Here is a 21087-nt window from a genome sequence, read left to right on the forward strand (position 1 = left end):
TGGATTTGGGATCCTGTGTACCTTTCAGCCAGCTGAGTTTGGACAGCAACCATTATTTTATGGGAATGACCACAGAAAGTAGCTGGTTGTATATTCTTTTTCTAGAAAGTATCTCCTATTGCCACCAGACACAACAAACTTCTGGCCCAGCAGGACGTTTCTTATGGTCTCGTTTAGATGAATACATTCACAAACACTATGATGAGAGGGGGGAATACAGGAAGGCCTATTGGGAATAGTCCTTGGCAGAGCACACTCATACTTAGGCACTCATGCTCTTAAGTGTACTGAGGCTGTGTTGTCACCCATGTTTCACCATTGTCACTGTGTGGTGGTGACAGTACTGAGGTTTCACTCTGCTTTTCTGTTGCACTCACACATTCTGATTGCACTCCAAACTTGCCTACAGAGACCATTCCCTCTGTTCTCCCAGCATTAGCTTAAGCAGTTGCTAAACTGCACAAAAAAGCTTTCAGTAGGTGACTCCAGGGTTTTCTGAATTTTTCTGGAACCTTCTAACTTTGTTGAGATGTGAGCATTAAGCTAAGGAAAGAGATTCATTTGCAACCAAAGACCAAACAGTAGCACAAAAAAAAAGATGATTTACATCTGGCAAGGTTTAGTTACAGCCTGCTGCAAATAAAACTGACAAATTACCCCTGCCAGCCCCAGCAGGGTACAAATTACACGAGTGTTTACAAGCTTCTGAGACTTTAAGTCTTTGAAGAGCATTCACTAGAGAAAAATAGTTGAATCAAAACAAGCAGCAATAAGACAGACATCTATATAAAAACTTAATAATTGGGTTAAGTCTAAGCAAATGTGGCAGTCAAGACAACGTGTGAACTGTATCAGCATATGTTGAAGGCAAATTAGGCTCTTTCATTGTTTGACTGAGATTAACTGTGTAAAAGGTAAGGAAGTTAAAGTAGCTTCTTTGCATGTACTCCTGTAGAGGAATCAGAACTTTAGATTTTGCAGTAATGTAGTGTTTAAATCTTCCAAAATTTTTCCATCAGAGCAGTTCCTAAATTTTGTACTAGTTACTTGTTATATCTTTCCCCCTAACTATTTTTATTATTCACTTACTCAGTTGATCCAGTTTTAGTGACTTTTCACTTGATAAACTTTTCTGAAAATGAACTGTAAACAAAATAATAAATCCTATGTATTTTGAAGGTTGGATAAGCCATTTTGGTAAAGCATGACTAGTTTTTGCCATAAATGCACTGTTAGTTATGTTTGCCTGCAGTCATTACTCATTGCTAAATTTCAGTGGGATTGTCTCCTTGAGATCAAGTTAAAGTTCTTTTGATGATAACCTGCCAAAGATCAGTTTACTTCTTGATCTACGAGTTGCAGGTGCTTGGAGCTTGCTTTTGGTTGCTTTGCATTCTTTATTTTCAGATGAGTAGGATGAGAAATACTTGCAGAGATGGAAATTACTGTCACCATTGGTACTAAAAGACTTGCTCAGTTTAAATTTTAACACATTGATTTGCAGACATTCAGATGAATGCTGGTCCAACTGGACCACTCATTTCAATACAAGTTACAGTTTGGACAAATAAAATGTTGTTTTATTAGTAGGTTACAATGAGGGAGTCTTGATTTGATACTTGGGAAATGTGCTTTTTGCGTACCTTGGCCAACCTTGAGGTGTTCAGGATCAGCCGAGCTTTTCCCCAGCATTGAAATTCTCTCCAATTCAGTAAATTGAGTGAATTTCTAATCCTATAATTGTAGAAACCTCTGAAATTAAATTTGATTTTATAAATATCTAGATAGTCTTCAAGATTATAATGAGTAACCTGATCTTTTGTAGAAGGTGGTGTTTTGGACCCTTTGTGAGGGACTAAATCAGAAGGAATCAGGGGCATGAAAAGTCCTTTTTTTCAAAGTTAGCTTTTTCATGTGCTAAAGAAGCTCCCTGTAGCATTACAGTTGGACAAACGGAAGCTGAGCATGATTTGTAGATGCCAAAAGAATTGGCATGGATGGCAGAGTGTGGATGAAGATTGCCCAGTTCCTAAAAGTAAAAATTATTTTTTTATATTTAGGATGTATTTTTCCTATGTTTTTAATTTTTTTAATGTTATTACCACTATCTTATGCTTTTAGGGATGTTAGTTTGATAAATCTTACAATGCTCAGCACTCAAGTATGTGCAAGCACTGCCTTATTCACCTCTGCAGCACTGCTAGGTATGAGCTGGATAAATATTATAACTCTCAGGGATAAAAGATGGAAGTCACATTGGGGATGGAAGATTAATTGTCACTGGAACAGCTGCAATTGGAACTTGGGTGTCTCAGGTAAGGAAACACCTTCAGTGATGTCTCTGTTTCTCTGGTTTTTATTTCTAGTTTCAAAATTGGCCTTACTAAATTCGAATCTCCAGGGAAAGATTCCTTGTGAGATCCAGCCCATTACGCCAGGTGAGTGCATTTATTTCCTCTAACAGATGGAGTGTTTAGCCTACTTTTTACTGGGGACATTTGTTTCCTGTGCCACGTTATGATAAATGCAGATTTGCCTTCCACTGAATTTTTAATGGCAATGCAATCTGCAGAATTGTGTTAAATGTATATTTTTAACGATGTGAATAGATTTGATCCTAATGTGTTTGGATGTCACATCTTTTCCCTGAGTGATTACACCCCCTGATTTTAGTCTCTCATCCCTGCTCACCTCCAGGAGCCAGTACTGCTAAAGGACCAAGATTATAGTCCTTTTGTACTTGATCAGCAAAATTGTCTGTGAAGTTCTGCTCAGTTGTACCTGTACCACACCCCCAGAGGATACCAGTGCTGTGAAATCGTTCTTGTATCTCTAATCTGGCTTCTGAAACGGATGGAGGAGGAAGAAAGGGAGGACTTTAAGTTGTGCTGCTGCACACATAAATGTATATTTACACTTACAAAACAGTAAATTATATTTTTACCCGTTTGTTGAAGATCAGAAATGTAACGTTTTCAGGGCCTTATCAAAGCTGCTCAGTGCACTCAGAAGAAATGTGCCTTTTTGCTCTCGTGTGGTCACTTTAATGCTGGTTTCTGGAAAGCACAGTTGTCTGTCCCTGTCATGTCCTGTCCTAACCATCATTCTTTGCACTGTAGTCCCAGTAGGAATCCTGTAACACACCTAATATAGTTTATTCTACTTACTGTGGCAATTAAATCACGAATCCTACATATTTTTTACTATTTAAGAAGTGAAGCATGGTATGAGCTACAATGGCCATGGAGAAATCTGCTCGAGAAAAGTCAGTGGAACAGATTTTTTAAATATAAACTCACTTTCTCTAATGCTTTCTGAAGTGTGCAGTATCCAAATGGCCCAGTATGCAGAAAATTATCCAACAGACTTAATATCTGGACATCAAAGGTCACATTTAACTGGGTTTTTAAAAATTTTTATTGTGCTGTATAAGCCTGGAAATTCCTTTAGAGTCATGGTATGACCTATTCACAATTAAAATGTGGTAGACACTCATCTTGACTTGTTTGCAGAGTGTTCCTGTGGCAAAGCCTGTGTTTGGGGAAAAAAAAAAAGGTAAGAAGAGCAAAGAAATCAAACCCACAGACTTTCTAACCAAATATTGAAATAGGAAGTTGCAGGAGAATATAATTTCAGGTGACAATGACTCTGCTGCTGGTTTGAATCAAAGGCCATGTCAGCAATGCTTCTTGTAACAATTTCAGACTATAAAAAAGGAGCTTTTCTTTTTTGGGGGGGAGGGGGAAGAAGCAGAATGGAAAATGCAAGAAATGAAGAAGAAAACTGGAGTTTTCTTCTCCAGGGCAGCAACTTTTAATCTCAATTAAAGCAGTGAGTCTAGCAGAGCAGCATGTTAATACATACTACAGGGAGTCAGTGAATACAAACGACCTTAGTGGCTTTGGGTTTTGCTGCTTTTCCTCCTGATTGAAAAGGACGCCCAGCAGTTGTCTTAATTGGATGTTAATTGATACATATTCACAGGAAGTAGTGTCTGTGATCTTGCAGCTTGTTTGTATGGAAGAGTGTAATGGAACAAAGCGTGAGGAAGTTTTTTAATGATCACAGTGACATAGCAGAGTAGTAGGAATTTTTAAACTATCTCAGAAATGTTGAAGTCATTACCAGACCAGACATAGCTGCATTCATGAAGCTTTAATATTCTGCCTTACATTAAAAACGTAATTAAACTGAAGATAAACCTTGTAATTATGACCTCATACCTCCTGTCAGTGATACTCTCTTACACTTTCTGGAGTCCTCATGATGATATAAAAGAGGATGATGACAGAACGTAGAGCTGGCTCAAACTACTCATCTTTCAAATCTACCAGTCACTTGTCCCAAGTAAGAGGTCTTATCCGTGCTTTCCTGCTGATGAGTTTCCCCCAGTCACTCCAGGACAACCTGTCCCCTCTCAGGTATTCTTGTACCTACACACAGCACTGAAACTTCTTTAGGAATTTGCTCATCTTTGTGCAGTCTGAAATGAAACACCATTTGGGAAATCTGCAGATACCCATCATTCCTCTTCCTTTGTTGATCAAGACTTCTTACTTCCCGTGGAGATTGTCCATGGGGACACAAAGTAGCTCTGACTTACTTATGTACTTCCCAATGTCAGATTCAGGGGGTGGAATACACTATGGCAGAAATGATACCACCTTTGTCCTTGAGCACTCAAGTATCTGTAGCTTTGAGCTAAGAATTATGTTTTCATTTCTATTGCTATTTTTACTAGAACTGAGTAAACTGAAGCAGCACAGCCCCTTTGAAATGACATTCAGCTCGGAGGGAGATCCTGTCTTATTGCTTTGTGCCAATGGCATCTGTGAATGGGATCCAGAAATAGTGTTGGGTAATCCACACTTGTGTGAGGACAAAGAAAGTAGAAGTATTTATAGCTAATAAATTGTAGAAACACGTAGGAACAGTTTCACAGCAAGAGAGATCAGCAAAGCACAGGAAGCTTGTAGTGGTTAATCTGTAATAAAGGCAGGTTGCCATAAATCACTTCTGTAGCCTAACTCAGCCCACCAAGACCATGCAAGTATCCTGGAAATACTCTTGTTCACAAAAACTTAGTGCTTAAAACTAAGCATGTTGCTTCAAAAGACATTAGCTGAAAATAGGGGTTTTTTGTGTAAAAAGGAAGCATAAAAGGTGATAAAAACTGGGAACTCTGCAGGGACAGTCATCTAAGCACATAGGTGCTCATGTAAAAATGACAAGTTGTGGTCATTCTCAGCCAGTGATGTCCAGGAATCAACGGCTTTGAGCTGCCAGCCTGAAGGGGAAGTGTCCATGTTGTTCCACGAGCCAGTCAAGCCTTTCCTTGCAAAAAGGGCAGGTTAAACCTCAGTATGGCATTAGGCAGAGTTTGAAGGAAATGGCTCCTGTGCATCTGTTTGACTGTGCTGTGCTGGTTAGATAAAGCTAAATGTCAAACTGCTGGCAGTTTAACAGTGTTCAACTGGCTGCTTTTTCTGTTTTAAATTAGAAACTGGATGGCTCTTTGAAAAGGTTCAAGTTTCCTGAAGGCAGATCTCTAAAAGTCACTCTGCATGCAGAAAGCCCAGCTTCTGCTAATACATCCTTTATGCCTGCAACCACAGTTAGACTGAATGGAACCCGAAGAGCAGTTTCTCCTACTTTTTTTCCTGCTAGTGGCTGTGTAGCTACCTTTAATACAGAACCATTTAAGTGTGATTGAAATGGCAACTGCTACTGAAAGACTTCAATCTGTTATTTTTGGAGTTCTAGTTATGACCTTGTCTGTCCTTACCTGTGAATATGTACCAATGCTACTCTAATATATGCAGACAGGGAAGATGTTGGTGTTTGGAGAGTGTGATAAGTGCATATGGTTTACTGGAAGTGGAGTCTGTACGAGCAGGGAGGAGAGGGAACACAGAGTTAAGAAGCAAAGAGAGTGAGGCAGTACTAAGAAGGTGAAATGTTTATCTGCCAATTTTAGTTTTCAGTGTATTTAATACTTCATCATGTCAGTTGCTTGGAAACCGGTGTTTTGTGCCCTTTTGCTGCTTGGCAGAAATCACTCTAATTGGCATGTTTCTAGCACTGTCACTGCTGGCAGTTTGCAGCATTTTTTTTTTTTTTTCCAGAAGCAAAATTTTTCTTTTACATGAATGATGGCTCACATTAATTAGACAGCAGTCATGAGTAAAGACAGCCATTTAAGAGTATGGATGTATGAACCATTATCTCTATCATCAATCACTGGGAAGACTGCTATTCCTATCAACATTTCTGTCTTTCCAGGGGCTGTTCCTGTAGAGTCACAATCTCCTTTTCCTTTTGTGCAAAAGTATTTGTTTATGTTTGAAATTTCTTAAGTGGAAGTAATTCATCCTTGCTAGATTTTACTGCCTACCTAAACACAGCAATCCAATCCTATGGCTCCTGATGCCAAACGACAAATTGTCACTCAGTGTTTGGACAAACCTAACACTTAAAATGAGTTTCTATTATTTGCTAGTAAAATATGCTCAGAAAATATCTTTTTGTAGTAAGGCAAAACACGAGGTCATGAGGAGCGGTTTCTGCTTTCACATGAAAATGTTGAGCCAGCAGTATTTTCCTGGTAGAGGATCAGTGTCCTCAGTGAAGCTGCACTTAAGAAGCAGTGAGTTTTTATTGGTAATATGAACATGGAGTTATTATTGCACCTTCTTACAGCTGGAAAATTGAAACCTCAGGAATCTCCACATGGTTGTGTTTTTTTTCTTTTTTAAGTTTTAGTGTTGAAACTTTTTGGAGAAAAATTTGAAGCAAAGCCTTGAAATCTCAGAGGTTTATTTTTCTGCCCTTCTTCAGTACACAGCTGTCTTCTCAGTGCTGCTCTGGAGGTACTTCACCCACTCACCATTGTGTATGTGCTTCTGCAGAGACAGGGTTTTTGTACCTCCAGGATGCCACATGTGCTTGGGCTTCTCAGTGTTAGAGAACCTCTCCTCATTTTCAAAGGAGAGATTCTGCCTCATTTCACGATGGAGGCAGCATCTGTGTTTTAATGTCTTTGTAGTTAATTGAAGACCCCTGAGACACTTTGAATATGCAGCCCTACATGAATGCACTCACCTGTGACATCTTCTATAATAGTGTGGGCGGTGTTTTGACTATTGAAGATTCTAATTTCTTGCCACACAACCTTCCGTAAATGTGCCACAAATTTACTCATGTCTTACTTGAAATTGTTTTGTGGATTTTTTCATGGTCAGATTTTCATGATAATGAAATAATTTTGTGATAATACCTATTTTTCCTATTTTGCAGATCCTAGTTTTGATTTTTAAACAGACATTTGAGTACAGAATATTGTACTCATCTGCAGGAAAATAAAATGGGAACCAAGATCTGAAACAGCGTGGGTATTCCAGATTGTTTGTATGTCTTCAGCTACTCAGGACAGATGTTGATGTGGTACTACTTTAGCTCCTTGCCAGAATTGTCAGTGGTTCAGCATGGTAAATGATCACATATGTCTTGGTTTCTGTGGGTTAGTAACTACATTGAAGAGATTTTAATGTCATTATCACCTTGTCTTCACTGATTTTAAAAAGACTAGATGGATGAATATTTACCCATTTTTTCTTGCTGTGTAGTCATTCAACCATTGAATAGGAGTAGTAAGCACCGTGCTCCTGATTCCTTGAGTGGGCATCTCTAGCTTGGCTGTAAACACTACCAAACCAATTCACAGTTAATTTACATCAGTAGCTACATATGAACTGTGAGGAATTACAAGCTCTCTCTGTCCATGTGCTGAGCTTTCAGAGTATGGCCCAAAAGTGGATCTCAATAGTAGGACTTCTGGGTCAGCCTCACCAGCACATCAACCCCAGGGCTTTCTGGAATTTCAGAAGGTGGATGGTGTGTGCACCCACTAATCACTCACTGAGTATTTCTTAATTGAACAATACACCAATTCTCATTTATAATAAGGTTGCCTTACATCACCAGGAAAGGTGATGTAGAAGTCTTAATGTAAATAAACTTGGCATGTGCTGGCATAGATTTCCATTCAGCCTTGTAATGTACAGCACTGATGTACTGAGTGAAATGGTCAGTCAGTATTTATGACAGGAGAGTGGATCTGATTCTCCACTGCATAAATCAGTATCAGTGTGGGCAGGTTACAAGAAATGCAGAATTTGCTCTCCTGTTGTTCTCTGTGTGTGCTCTGTAAATAAGGAAAGCACTGTGTGCATATGGATTTTCTTTTATCTTGGCATTTCCTGCTGTTTCACAATTATTAACTATTTAGGTGTTACAGTGCCTTGTCAGAAAGTTAAGGGATGTAACAGAATTACTTCAGCTGTTAGAATGCAGCAACAGCTCAAATGGAGTCAGATGTGTGTTAATGCAGATACACACAACATATTTTAGGGGACTAAAATAATTTTTTTAAAAAATGTCCTATTCCAGCTGAAACAGCAGCAAGGACAGTAACATTTAATCAGCTCAAATCTGATGAGAATGCAGGGTTAACACTTGTGCTCCTGCAGAGATTGCCATAACATCCTGAATTCTTCAGGTTGTCAGAACTTCTACTTTATTACGTTTTCAAAGACCCTCCAGTGCCCATGGTGCCCCCTAAAACCAGGTGAGGACACAGATTTCAAAGGAGGCAAGCTTCCTGCTCTCCCTGCTTCCTTCAGTCGATATTGGTTTGAAATCTTTAGGTCTTCATCTGAGATTAGTAATAGGATCACACTCATGATGATACGTCTGCAAATGATGCAAAGTGCTCATTTTGAAGACTTGGCCTGTTTTCTAATCCACAGTTTAAGTCTGTAATGTTCAGAATACAGTTTGGTTCTATTTACTGTAGTTTCAAAGTTGTTGCCTCCTGTGCTTTCTGTTTCATAAGAAATGGGTTGTTGTGTTGGGTTTTCTGCTATAGAAATTACTTACTGGGAATGTTTTAAGTTGCAGTGTGTGTAAAATTGCACTTGTTTTTCACCTGGGAAGCCTTAACTTGCATTCAGGTTTGTCACTACTGCAGCAAGTCAGGCAGTGCCCAGCTGATACCTCACAACACCCTCAGCAGGCTCTGGCCTTGTGCCCAAAGAGGAGCATTTACTTGTCTGGCCAGGAGTTGTTGTGGATGCACATTGAAATGCTTTTATGAAAATAAAGGAAATGGCCTTTAGAAAGCCTGTGCTCTCAGTGGCTTTCAGAGCAATGCCACATGGGTTTCATTTGTATTTACAATTGGCTATAAGCCTCTGGAAAAGGCTGAATTCTTTCTGAACAGTGTCCAGAGCAGGAGATATTCTGTCATTAGCTTTGTTGATATAAAGGCTATGTCCATTAAGGTAAGAAAATTGAATAAGGCCTTTTATGAAACAGTGGCTAACCATTTCCATGATCAGAGAGAAAGCCATTTTGTGAAACAGTGGCTAAGAGTTTCCATGATCAGAGAAATATGTGTCTTATGTGTATATGTTGCTTGATGGATACATAATTATTTTATTTAATACTCAAAATATTTGTTGCCCATGATCATAATCAAATGTTCAAGCTTATAGAGAGGGAGAGAACCAAGCTGGCATAAATGGACTGCAACTTCAGCCTCGGGGAGTGGGCAGAGGGAGATCAGCAGGAAGAGGTAAATGAGGCTGAAACACCCTGATAATATCCCCCACTGCATCAAATACAGTCCCTGAGTGAGGGAGAGCCAAGGGATGTGCAACCTTCTGCACCCTCTTCCTGGCAGTTCTGCTCAGGCTGGGCTTGGAGCAGCTGAGCCCAGCAAGGCTTTGGCATCACGTCAGTCCTTCAGTAACCACGTCCCAAAGAAGTTGTTTGTGTATATAGGAGATGTGAGGTTGTTAACTGGAAAATTTGATCTTCTGGGGCAGACACATCCTTAGAATGACTCCTTGGAATGCAGTGAAGATGAACCAGGGTACTTAAACAAGTAAAAATGGTATTAATAAAACCTGGTGAATATCTGCCTCGTCCTTACCCTCGTGGAAGAGTTTCTGACATTACTTTTACAGCTTCTTAATGTTTTTCTAGCACCTAAATTATAACTAGGACAAATTTAGGATTCCCTTTTATTTCCGTGACTTATTTCTTACTCAAAGAAAGGCATCAAGAATCCCAAATCCTAGCAGTAAAAAGTTCGATTCCCTGACACTTTAATGGCCTTGTACTAAAATTAACTGATGACCTTGAGTCTCTAAAGGATTTAAAGAGTAATTTAATAAGTACGTAGTTACACCAAGCACTGCAAATACACTTGCAGCCAATTTTCTGTATGTGCAGTACACTACTGAGTCACTGCTCTGTGTGTGTCTTTGACCCTTATCTATAATAATATACTCCTGGAGAGAAAACTTGGAAGTGCTTCATGGTACGTTATTACTGCTCAGAAAACTCTTCTAATTTTCATGCTGATAAAGATATTAACATGGAAAAATTAGACATATCCTTTTGTCTGAAAGGCACTTGAAAATCTGTGTTGTGACTACAGTTGACTGAAGCTCAATTACTTTAATAAACGTATTCCAAATTTCATCTTGATTACATTTGCATTTTAATGAACGATTCTCGCCTACTTGTCAAATAGGCAGCCCAGCTAAATTTATTAAGTTATTGTATAAACAGGGTATTGTGATGCCAGAATTTAAATGGAAAAATATTTGATGTCATATTCCAGCAACATGTTATAAATCTGCAGTGTAGAAAAGTGCGTTGGTTACCTCTGTATTTTAAGTTTGGATTTATTTTACTGGTTTTCTTTAAAGAGTCCATCAACCTTAAGGGTCATTCATAAACATGCAGAAAGGATTCTATGGAATTGTGGGTGTTTCTTTGCTTTAAATTGGATAGTTATTACAGCTCTTTCATATGCTGCATTTCTCTTAAATGTTCTGCTATATACTTATTTTTCTGTACTTGAGAAGCGAGGGGGGCAGTAAACTGCTCCCCTTGAGAACTAGTGAATTTGGTGCCTGACATTTGCACCCCACATGTCCTTTGGGTGCTTTAACACATCTGGTAAGAAAAGGGAGTTATTACTTGCCAGTAGAACAAATGAGGCCCAGTTTTCAAGCCTGGGTTGTGTTTGAAAGAATCAATACAGTTTGATGCCCCTTGATTCAAAAATCAGGAGCACATGCACAGAAAGGGATGTGTCCTGTGGAATAGGGATAGGATACTCCTGGGACTTGGGTCAGCTTCTGTGTTCTTGCTAACATTTTAATCAGCAGCTGCAGGATATCTGTGTGCCATACCCTTTTCACTGCCCTACCTCACCTTTGCTTTTTCTGTTATTTTTTTAACCTCTGTGCTCATCCTGCAGGCAGTGCATTGCAGTTTCCTCTCTATTTTCTTCTCTTGCAGTAATACCTTGCCTGTTCTCTTCCCCTCACTCACAGGTGCACTGGCACCTTCTTTTTTCCTGACAGTGCAACCTCCTGACAGCCCACGGAATTGTGGAATTCAGCAGCTTCAGGGCAGTGCCTGTCAGGCTGTGACAGCTGAGTTCACACAGTGAGGGGCCTGGTGGACAGTTGGCTGCTCTAAATTAGAATTAGGCAGGGAGTTTTTAAACCAAGTACTGGACAAAGTGCTACTGAGTTCAAGACACCCAGTAATTAACCTGCGTGATAGTGAAAGAGAGAAGGGAAAGTTCTCACAGACCATATTGGGGAATTATCCTTTGTTATCATATTGCAGAAGGAAATACTAATGGTGAACTCTTGAACATAGAAGAACTTGAAATCTTTAAAATGTAATTTAGTGGGCAACAGAGAAATCAATCAATTTAATAGTGTGTGATTCAAACACTGACCAGGTTGTGATGATTTTTGGCAGACATCATCTCAGTTCTATGAAGCAAGGTGGAGAATACTTTATATACTCCATCAGGAGTCACTGGAGAGGAAGAACCCACTGAAAGCAGCCCAGCAGGCTCAGGGCACATGAGAAAGAACTGAGTTCCAGCCACTCGAATATTCCTGTGATGCAGAGGAGTCAGAGGAACAAATAAACACGTGAGTCAACTCAGAGGGCTTTTGGCATCTGAGGGCAATGGTTTAAAAAAGCCACAATTGCCAGTTTGTGTCATTGTTTGGTACTGAGGCAGTTCCCATGGATGAACTAGGAAGAGACAAACTTAGTGAAAAGCATGGGAGGAAAAAGGCACTTGAAGTGGTTTAAGAAGGAGGAAGTTTAGAGGGCAGAAAGAAGGTTAATGAACTCTGGAGAGGTTTCATAGCCACCTCAGAACTGATTCTCCAGGGAGAAAAGAGGGAGCCTGGTCAGCTTGTGCCATGCTTTTTTCCCTTCAATGGGACCACAGCATTAAGAATAAAAAAAACTTGGCTTGGCTTGCACAGGGGTTTCTTCACTCCACATCTGTTACTTACTACCTTCTTCAGATTTTCTCTCCATTTGATCACTGCATTGTCTTCAGTCCTTTGGCTCCTGCTGCTCTTCTCAGTGCACCTCCAGTGCCTGTTGTAACACTGCAGTTGTCTTCCATCTGTCAGCCCTCACTGTGTGGTGTTGAAATCCTTGCTCAGCAGGACAGAGAGGCTCCTCTAGAGGTTACACACCTTTGGAGCCTCAGTGCATCAAAAGCTCATCCATCTCTAACAGTCTTTTCTAATCAGTTTGCTGTGGCTTTTATCACTCCCAAGAATCACCTTCCTCTCATGAACTGACTCTCAACTTCGTCTCCAGAGTAATCTGAGATGCCATCACACTCTAGTCATAAAGTGGGACAAGAACGTTATAAGCATTAATAAAAAGTAAGAAATAAAAACAAAGCCCAGACCAAAAAGCAAACACATAATACAGGTTGAGTAATTCTGAACAGGAAAGTGTCACATCTACTAGAGTGACATTAAATGTCCATTCTATATGGTCACTAACTGAACAGCTAGAAAAGGTGGGAAAGGAGTAAAGTATTCCTGAGAGATAGTGTTATGGAAGGAGAAAACAGGCCAATCAGGCTTGGGGCAGTGAAGAAACAAAACCCACAGCCTGTAAAAAGCTGTTTTCTGGTTGCCCAGCTCTGAAAACTCTTCTCATGGGGGTGAATCTTTTCAGCTTGCTCTATTATTTTCTTTGCACACAATATGTTAACCCAGGAAAAACTAAACAGAATTTGAGGCACGTCTTGAAACTTTGGCCTCTTGTATATAATCTTAGTGCCTCCATTGGCATGATTCCAACAAAAAACAAAATGGAATGCAAGCCATGTGTCAACATCTTTTCTCAAACAAATCAGTCACATTATTTCCTCTGCCTCCAAGTTTGATTTCACATAAATGCTTAATTGCTAATAATAAGTAGTAGTATAAATGTGTGAATACAAATAATACTGTATTTATAATTTATTAAGTACTATAAGCATATTATAAACAAATAAAAATTGCATATCCTGGTAAACATATAAATAACCAAATTTTAATATTAATAAGTGCTAATAAATGCAGTCATTAACAATTTAGAGATACACCTAAGTGTTTTTTTAAAATTTAGGAAGAGGAAGTGTGATGATGTGAACACAATAAACAGCTTTATTGGTTCTGCCTTCATTTCACAAACTACTTTTTTAACTTCAGTCTTTGTTCTTTCTCACAGTCGCATTCTGACAGAAGAGGCCCACATGAGGAAGTCAGGGAAGAAGGAAAAAAAGATGACCTGACAGTCCTTTAGTCCTATTTATACCAATGTCTGGATTCCAGTGCTCCTGGAGCAAAAAAAGGTAAATTTGAAGGAAGATTCATATCCTCTGTGGTAGGACATGAGTGAAGTTCACAGTGACACAGACCCATAACAGATACACTCAGAGCTGCTGTTCAGCTGCTGAACTTGTGTTCTGAGAGCTTCAGGAGTTTATGGTGATGTAATCTGTCTTTCTTAATAGCAGTTGTTAAATTCTAACAGTAAGTGATTGAATCCTGATGACTTACTGAACACCTTGTGTGTGTGTGTGTACAGAAGCACATGTCATTCACCTTGCTGACATTCACCTGGCAGGTTCCAAGTTGCATAAAATCTTCTTAGGTGATGCAGCTTTCAAGATCAGGCTCATTTAAAGAAAAGGCTGTCAAAATTCACATTTAATTTGCCAAGTTAACAGTAGGCCTGTGAAAGAGAGAGGGAGAAGGCAGCACTTGTACCATATTCATTTCTCTGTATTCTGTGTTAGTCACTAGTGCACACTGTCCTGTTCTAAGCTCATTATTCCAGTTGCTCACCAAAAGGTTATACATTTATATTTACATTTGCATGTAGAATAAGCCAAAATGCCAAAGGTAATCTCAGTTCAGAAAAATCCTGAACCAACATTTTAAACTCACACACTGTTTTTAGTTAAAGGAAAGACTTAGAAACTACTGCAGAATCCAAACCCCTGAGAATCCACACCATAACTGGATAAATACCAGAATTCTCACAGGTAAGAAAGCACTGGGCACATCATCAAGATAAGCCTACTGGAAATTTCACATCCAAAAATATACTTGCAGAATACAGGGTTATGTGTCAACATTAGAAAAACCTTGAGAGGTGTCTGGAATTCAGTGGGACAATTAAAAACTCATCTGCTACAGAACTGGTTAAATGCATCTGTTTCAGCCCACACAGTGCCAGTTGGACTCTCTTCCTCACTCTGTGCTGTAACACATTGGTTTCTCCTCTTCCCAGTGAACATCTTTTCCAACAGCTGTGTGCCACACACTGGCTTTTGGAAGCTTTGACTCTCAGATCCAACAGTTTGATGCATTCCATATTAACCCACTGGAATCCAAGGTGAAGGAACGATGATCTCTTGTCCTTTGTGTTGTTGTTTCTCTTCATTCAAGCAGTGAAATGTTGTTAATTCTGTGCCATGCAACATAAACAAATTCTGGATTTTCTTTGTCCCCACGCAATCAGCAGGGAGCTGTGCAGTCAAATCAGCAGCACAGCATCATCCTCTGTTACTGCAGGTGGCAGAACTAGGAGAAGATACTGAGCTATCCCAGCCAATTTAACTGTGTTTTCTTTCCTTGTTCTCTTTTTGTTGATAGTTCTATAGTAATAGATACATGTATATTCCTATAACCTTCCCTTGGAGGGTTATCCCAGTGAACTCAACAGGAATTCCATGTATATTATCATTACAGAACCAAGCCAGCTATCAAGTGATATTTAGTAGCTGATTGTAAATTATGTATGACAGTGATGGGTATTTGTAAAAGAATGTGTTGGTTCTGAACTTTTATACTGTTAAAAGTAAATAGTAATTTAAGTTTCCAACATTTTTTAGTGGATATAATCATGTTGGCACAACATGGATTTAAATTATTCATGAGTATTTGATAAAGCAGTTGAACAGTTTATGCTCTGATTTGCAGGGCAAAGCTCTTCAAAGCTGTTCTGTTTTCCTCTGTATTCTCAGTCAAGGCAAACTGTGTCTGTGTCTGACAGAGGTGGCAGAATAGCAATATATAGAATTAGTCTGATAAATTGGAGGAGAGAACCAGTACAGTGAGTGTGCTGAGTGGCTTTTTCATCCCTTTACGTATCATGACCAACTAATAGAGAGTTGGTCAGCAAGTCTCTCAGATACAGGCTGGCAGTTAAACAAGTGTTTAACTTGGTGAGTTCTCTTTAACTTGCTCTGTGTTCCTCCTACTCATCCCTCAGTGCTTACCTGCACTTCATAGACCTGACAGTAATTTACCTGTTGGCTTTCCAGTGTGGTTCAGTACAAAGCTGGGTAATCTTCAGTCTTTTTGCTTCTTTCCAAGTAATACTGGACCAGAAAAGCACGTTAGCATTTAGTACTGCTAATTACCTTTTAATTGACGTTTACGTTATCATTATTAGGCTGATACCATGCCCTGTTACACTCTAAATTCCCACTCAAGAAAGAGCTCTTGGAGTCATTTGGGAAAGTTCTGTGAATGTTTAGTACCTATCAAAAAGGCAAGAAAAACCCTAAGAATGAAGTGGAAGCCAAAGCAGAAAACATGTTCTGCAAAAATACAGATATTTTATAAGTGCTTCTTACTCTCTGTCCTTCCTGTTCATCCAGGCTGTTGCCACAAGTGATAAAGTTTGACTGAACAAAAGTGCTGAGGGATGGTGGAGATATGGAAGGGCTTCCACACAGGAACAGTTAAATAGGCTGGGGCTCTTCAGGGCAGGAAAGAAATGGCTGGAGACAAAGTTATGACAGATCTCTGTAACATCACGAAGTGCATGGAAAAAAAGGTGATTAGAGAGTGGATATTCACAGGTTCCCTTGACACCAGATTTATGGCACACCAAATTAAGTTACCTGGCAGAAAATTTAAAGCAATGGGAAGTGTTTTCAAGCAATGCATAATTAAACTTAAGAATTCATTGCTAGGATATATTGCTGGAAGTATATTCAAGTGCAAAAGCAATTTAACAGAATAGAAGAAAAAACAGTTAACTGCTCCTAAATGTAAAGGAAAGGACACACTCTCTGGGCCTGAAGGACCTTTAGGTTCAGACAGCCAGAGGCTGAGGGGGTATATCAGGAAGCTTGAGATAATATCATATACTACCTACACAGCTGCTGCTGAGCGCTGATGAATGGGAGCAGTGGAGGATTCAAAGCTATAATTTCAAGCAATTTGTTTACAGATGTAGGTGAACAATTGGTTTGTGTGTGAGATGAGATTTGAAAAACAATCCTGAGAGCTGTGACAGCTGGGAGCCTCCGTTTGCTGCCAGAAAAATAAAGATACCTTGTGTGATATATGGGAGGGTGTTCAGTGCACCCTTTGGAACATCTATCACATGATTGCTGTGATTTCAGGGGACTGGCCCGAGTTACAGGTCTGGACCTCTCAAGGGTTCTGTTCCCAGCTCTGAAAAATATGGGGAGTTACTTTGTGCAGGGTAGCTCTGTACCCAAGGTTGGGTTCTGTAATGAATTCTGAAGCTGCTCAAATCATGTTTAATCCAGGATTCTCATCATAGACTGCTTCACAGAAGACTAATCAGAGATGGATTACCAGTACAGCTGCCTTGTAGCCCTGTCCCCAAAATTCACAAAGCTTCATATAACTCATACAGACATAGTTTTGAGAGGACACAGAGCCCTAACCCACACGTACCCATGTTTATATTTCAAAAGTGGGAAAGGGGTTCTATAGAGGCAGCTAATCAGTAGCCACAACTGAATGTGGCTCTTACAGAAAGATTTCTTTTAAGAAAAGAATTCATAACTCAATATAAAGCCTTTTGTCCAGTGGTAGTTTTGCTGCAGAATGTTTGCTTATACAGATTAGAATTTTCAGTGCTGCTGGCTGAGTGGGGACCTGTATTAGTGCAAAGGTTTAAATGTTTCATCATGTTGACAGAGGTAAATGTGGAAGCTGCAGCTGTGGTACAACACCAGGTCACTGCTGAGGTAGTCTCATTTATCATTTGGCCCCCGCCTAATCAGTCAAATGTTTCACAAAGCAGATTAGAGTACAAAATGTAAGCCTAATTTTTCATGGTTACTGTGTAATGAATAATGTGTGTATGCAGATCAGCTCAGGTGACATACATTTTCTTCACAATGAGAAAGAGACTTGTATGAGGGATTAAAAACTAACTGGATTTTATCCCCAAAACTTTCCAGCCAGCAGTTTAGCTTTCACTTCTCAGTCAAAAATGTATTTTTAGAAGAGTAGGCATAAATATTTGTGCAAAGGATCTTCATTATAAAACTTATCTCTGAATTCGGGGCTTTTCTTTGACATGATCAATGCCTCTTCAATTGATTTACCATTTTTAGTTCCATTACTACCACACAGATGATTAATTAAGGCATAGAAATCAAGGTCAGGGGAAATTACTAAATTCTTCTTTGCTTTTTTCTCTTTTCTAATTAATGTCTGACTAACTCACAGCTATGGAGGTTATATTTCAAAAATATCACTAATACAGACAAGCTTGATTATTTGTTTTCACTATTTCTCCAGATGGAGAACTGGAACAGGTTTTAATGCTACAAAACAGAGGGCTCAGTGCTAGAACTTTGGAATTTCTGACTGGGACCTTGGTACTCTTGATACTCTCCAGGTCACAGGTAATAGAAGATCTTCATTATAAGCATGTGTTTTTTTAAATATTAGCCCATTTGGTGGTACCAGCAACTTCAAATCTGTACTTTTAACAGGTAGCTTGTGCTGCTGTTTAACACAGTCACCATTCAGCAGTCATTTTGTGTTCACCAAAATGTAGAAAAAGGACCTTTTGCATTTGGGGATTACAACTTGGAGGGTGTTGAGTGCTCAGTAAAATGTCACTTATTACCATGTAGGACAGATGAGCACCTTGGAGGATGGCTTAGGCTTTGACAGCAAACACTGGGGCTTTTAATAATGAGTGTGACAGGTGTTTTACTGCGTGAGTGACTGGAGGGAACAGAGCAGAGGAAATGGGTGGCAGTGCCTCCCCAGGGGTTTGGCAGCACAGCAGGAATGAAACAGCAGTGGGAAGGACAACCAAGATGTTAATTTGAAGGAAAACAGTGAGTTAAATTGACTTTCAAGGGAGAGGAGAATAAAAGCACTTACTTTACAGTGGCAGGCAAAGAGTAAAGAGTGTTATTAGTGAGAGATTTGCTCATATGTGGGAAACTGCAGCCAATGAAGGGCTACTTGAGGACATGTCTGAAGTGGTAGTGGATGCTGATAAGGAGGCACAGAGAGGTAATAGGTAATTAGATACCTGTTGATGTTAAATGTATTAAATTCCATATGACGTTTAAAAGAAGAATGGCAAAGTGATGCAGTAGACTTTGAAATTCAGAAGAATTGACAGTGATGCCACTGGAATGCAAACAGCACAGCATGGACACTGAAACCAGACTTCCTGCATAGTTTGTTCTAGTCTACCTGATGTTTTAACACATTATTTTTATAAGCATCTAATGTAACAAATATTTGCATCTTCTACTTGATGTTTGGGTTTTTTCACAGCTGAATTAACAAAGCTTATATTTTCAGAAGTGATTAATTTGGTGCATTTGTACCTGGGTACCTATCTCGAAAGCTCTTTAAAAAGACACTTTCCTTGGAAGAAACTTTAATTTTCAGGAATACTAAATAACAGGTTTCTTTAGGATGTCTCATGCAGGCCAGCATACATGGAGCAATATCTGCAAAGGAGAGAGGAATGCACAAGTGAGTTGGCAAGTTTTTACATAATTTTTTCAACAGACCTACAGGAAGTCATCACAGGTAAAATGTCAAAAGGTGTCCATAAACAAAAAGAGATTGTTAAGAAGATTGGACTGCAGGTACATTACCTGATGGGTTTCTGAATGACAAGAGGAAGCAACTAATCAGAAAAGAGCTTATGCTTTTTTTTTTCCTTTCTTTTTATTCTTCTTCTCCCCAAACAACTGAAATCAGCATTCAGTAAATTCAGAAAACATGCAATTTTTTTGCATGGGTGGCAGAATAACCATTTTACTGCTGTGCAAGCAGCATGTGCTTTCTGGAAAACACCCCCATAAATCTTGCCTTTGCAAACAGAAGAGATCCTATGCTCCAGCAGCTTTGTGGATAAAGCAGTGTTCTGTCTTATTCCACTAGAATTGGTTCTGTTTCTACCAGTGCATTTTTCTGTAGTCTCTCTCTACCATTTCCAGCCAACATCACATGTGTTCCCTCATTGCTCAGCTCTGTGGTGGTTTCCACAGCTCTAAGATCAACAGGACAAACCATTCTTACAGTCAGACTTTGCTGAAGCATGTTTTTTTTTTCCTTTGAGCTGAGGTCAAGAGAAATGAATTTTGTATCTGGATAGCCCCATCAAGTCTGTAATATTAAGAATGTTTTTTTCAGCACCTGTGGAATGTTTTACATTCTGGAGAAGGCACACTGTACATTAATTTAAACCTTGTTATGTCTTACAGTTTGTTGCCAGTGGCTCAGGAGAACTACAGAGTAAAGATGCCTTTCATTAGAGACCAAGAGAGTATAATATCAAGGAAGCAGAGGCCCAGAAGGCAGGGTAAGGGTACAAACCTGGTTTTTAAGCACATTATATGCTGTATAAACTCAGCACTCTCTATGCAAAGCACTTGGCATGCAAATGTCAAGGAGCATTTTATTACACGAGAGCAGAGCAGACCTTGCAGCACATTCAGTACATGTCAGTGCAGTTCGAAGGCACTGTCCTGGAAGGATGTGATGGAAAGAAAGATGACAAACCCCCAAGTTCATAATCATTTCTCATTTTTTAATCCATCAAATTATTTTTAAAATTGAGCTAAAAAGCCCAGCTGTGCTTTGTAATTAATTTGGATTTTTGCTGAGAGTAAGGGGATCTCAAGATTTTCACGGGCTCACATTGCTGTGTGTTCTGAGCAACACAGGTGTTTTCCACAAAATGGTAACCACAGGATGTTCATTCCAGTTTCCTGTCTTGCTTTATTTGCAGCTGCCATATCAGCTCTTTCATTAAAAGCAAATCTGACTCGTGTGCTGATGTGAGGCAAAAGTTCCAGCAGAACGTGAAGAAGCAGCTTGCTCTTTATGTGACACCCTAGTGAGCCTTGAGAGGTAAGGAGAGACTCTTCTCAGTGTACTCTTAAAACACAACTCATCTTACTTCTGACCAGATTTAAGACTTGTCTTCAGGCCCTTTAGAGATGCATTTATTTATCTTGGCATTCAAATAAGAATATAGGGATGATGATGGACAGTTTTGTGACTGCATAGAAAAATATATTACAAGTTAAATATTTGCAGCAGTGTTTTGGAATATTTCTGAGCGATTCTTCTGGAAATATACATTGAATATATTCACTTTGGACATTGTAGTCCTTTTCACTCAAAAAATTGGTAATAAATTCAGTCCACACACACCCTGTATGGCTGTTTTGCATTTTCAGTTCAGAGATCACTGTTCTGCTCTTCAACATTGCTTTGACTCTTCTCAGTGTAACAGTTGCAGTGTCCTCTCTCAAGGCCTTTTCCCAGATCACTGACATCTCTGCCTTGTTGACCAGCTGAAGCCTGTCATCCTTTTCCTCTCACCCAGAAACATTCATCTGTGATCTTTGTGCAAATTCTCTTG

General features: G+C 39.4%; 1 protein-coding gene across 1 annotated transcript in view; it reads left to right on the top strand.

Moving 5' to 3' along the window:
• CCDC60 (coiled-coil domain containing 60) overlaps nucleotides 1-21087 on the top strand; it is a 50527-nt gene that overhangs the window by 26892 nt on the left and 2548 nt on the right. The window contains 8 exon segments of the mRNA XM_050318761.1: nucleotides 11851-11888; nucleotides 11891-12029; nucleotides 13627-13782; nucleotides 14695-14799; nucleotides 15060-15079; nucleotides 19221-19300; nucleotides 20447-20516; nucleotides 20519-20570. Coding sequence (XP_050174718.1) covers nucleotides 11851-11888; nucleotides 11891-12029; nucleotides 13627-13782; nucleotides 14695-14799; nucleotides 15060-15079; nucleotides 19221-19300; nucleotides 20447-20516; nucleotides 20519-20570 — 660 coding nt within the window.

The sequence above is a fragment of the Myiozetetes cayanensis genome, unplaced genomic scaffold (genome assembly GCF_022539395.1).
Source record: "Myiozetetes cayanensis isolate MyiCay16 unplaced genomic scaffold, myiCay2020 scf21, whole genome shotgun sequence".
In the NCBI taxonomy this organism is placed as follows: Eukaryota; Metazoa; Chordata; class Aves; order Passeriformes; family Tyrannidae; genus Myiozetetes; species Myiozetetes cayanensis.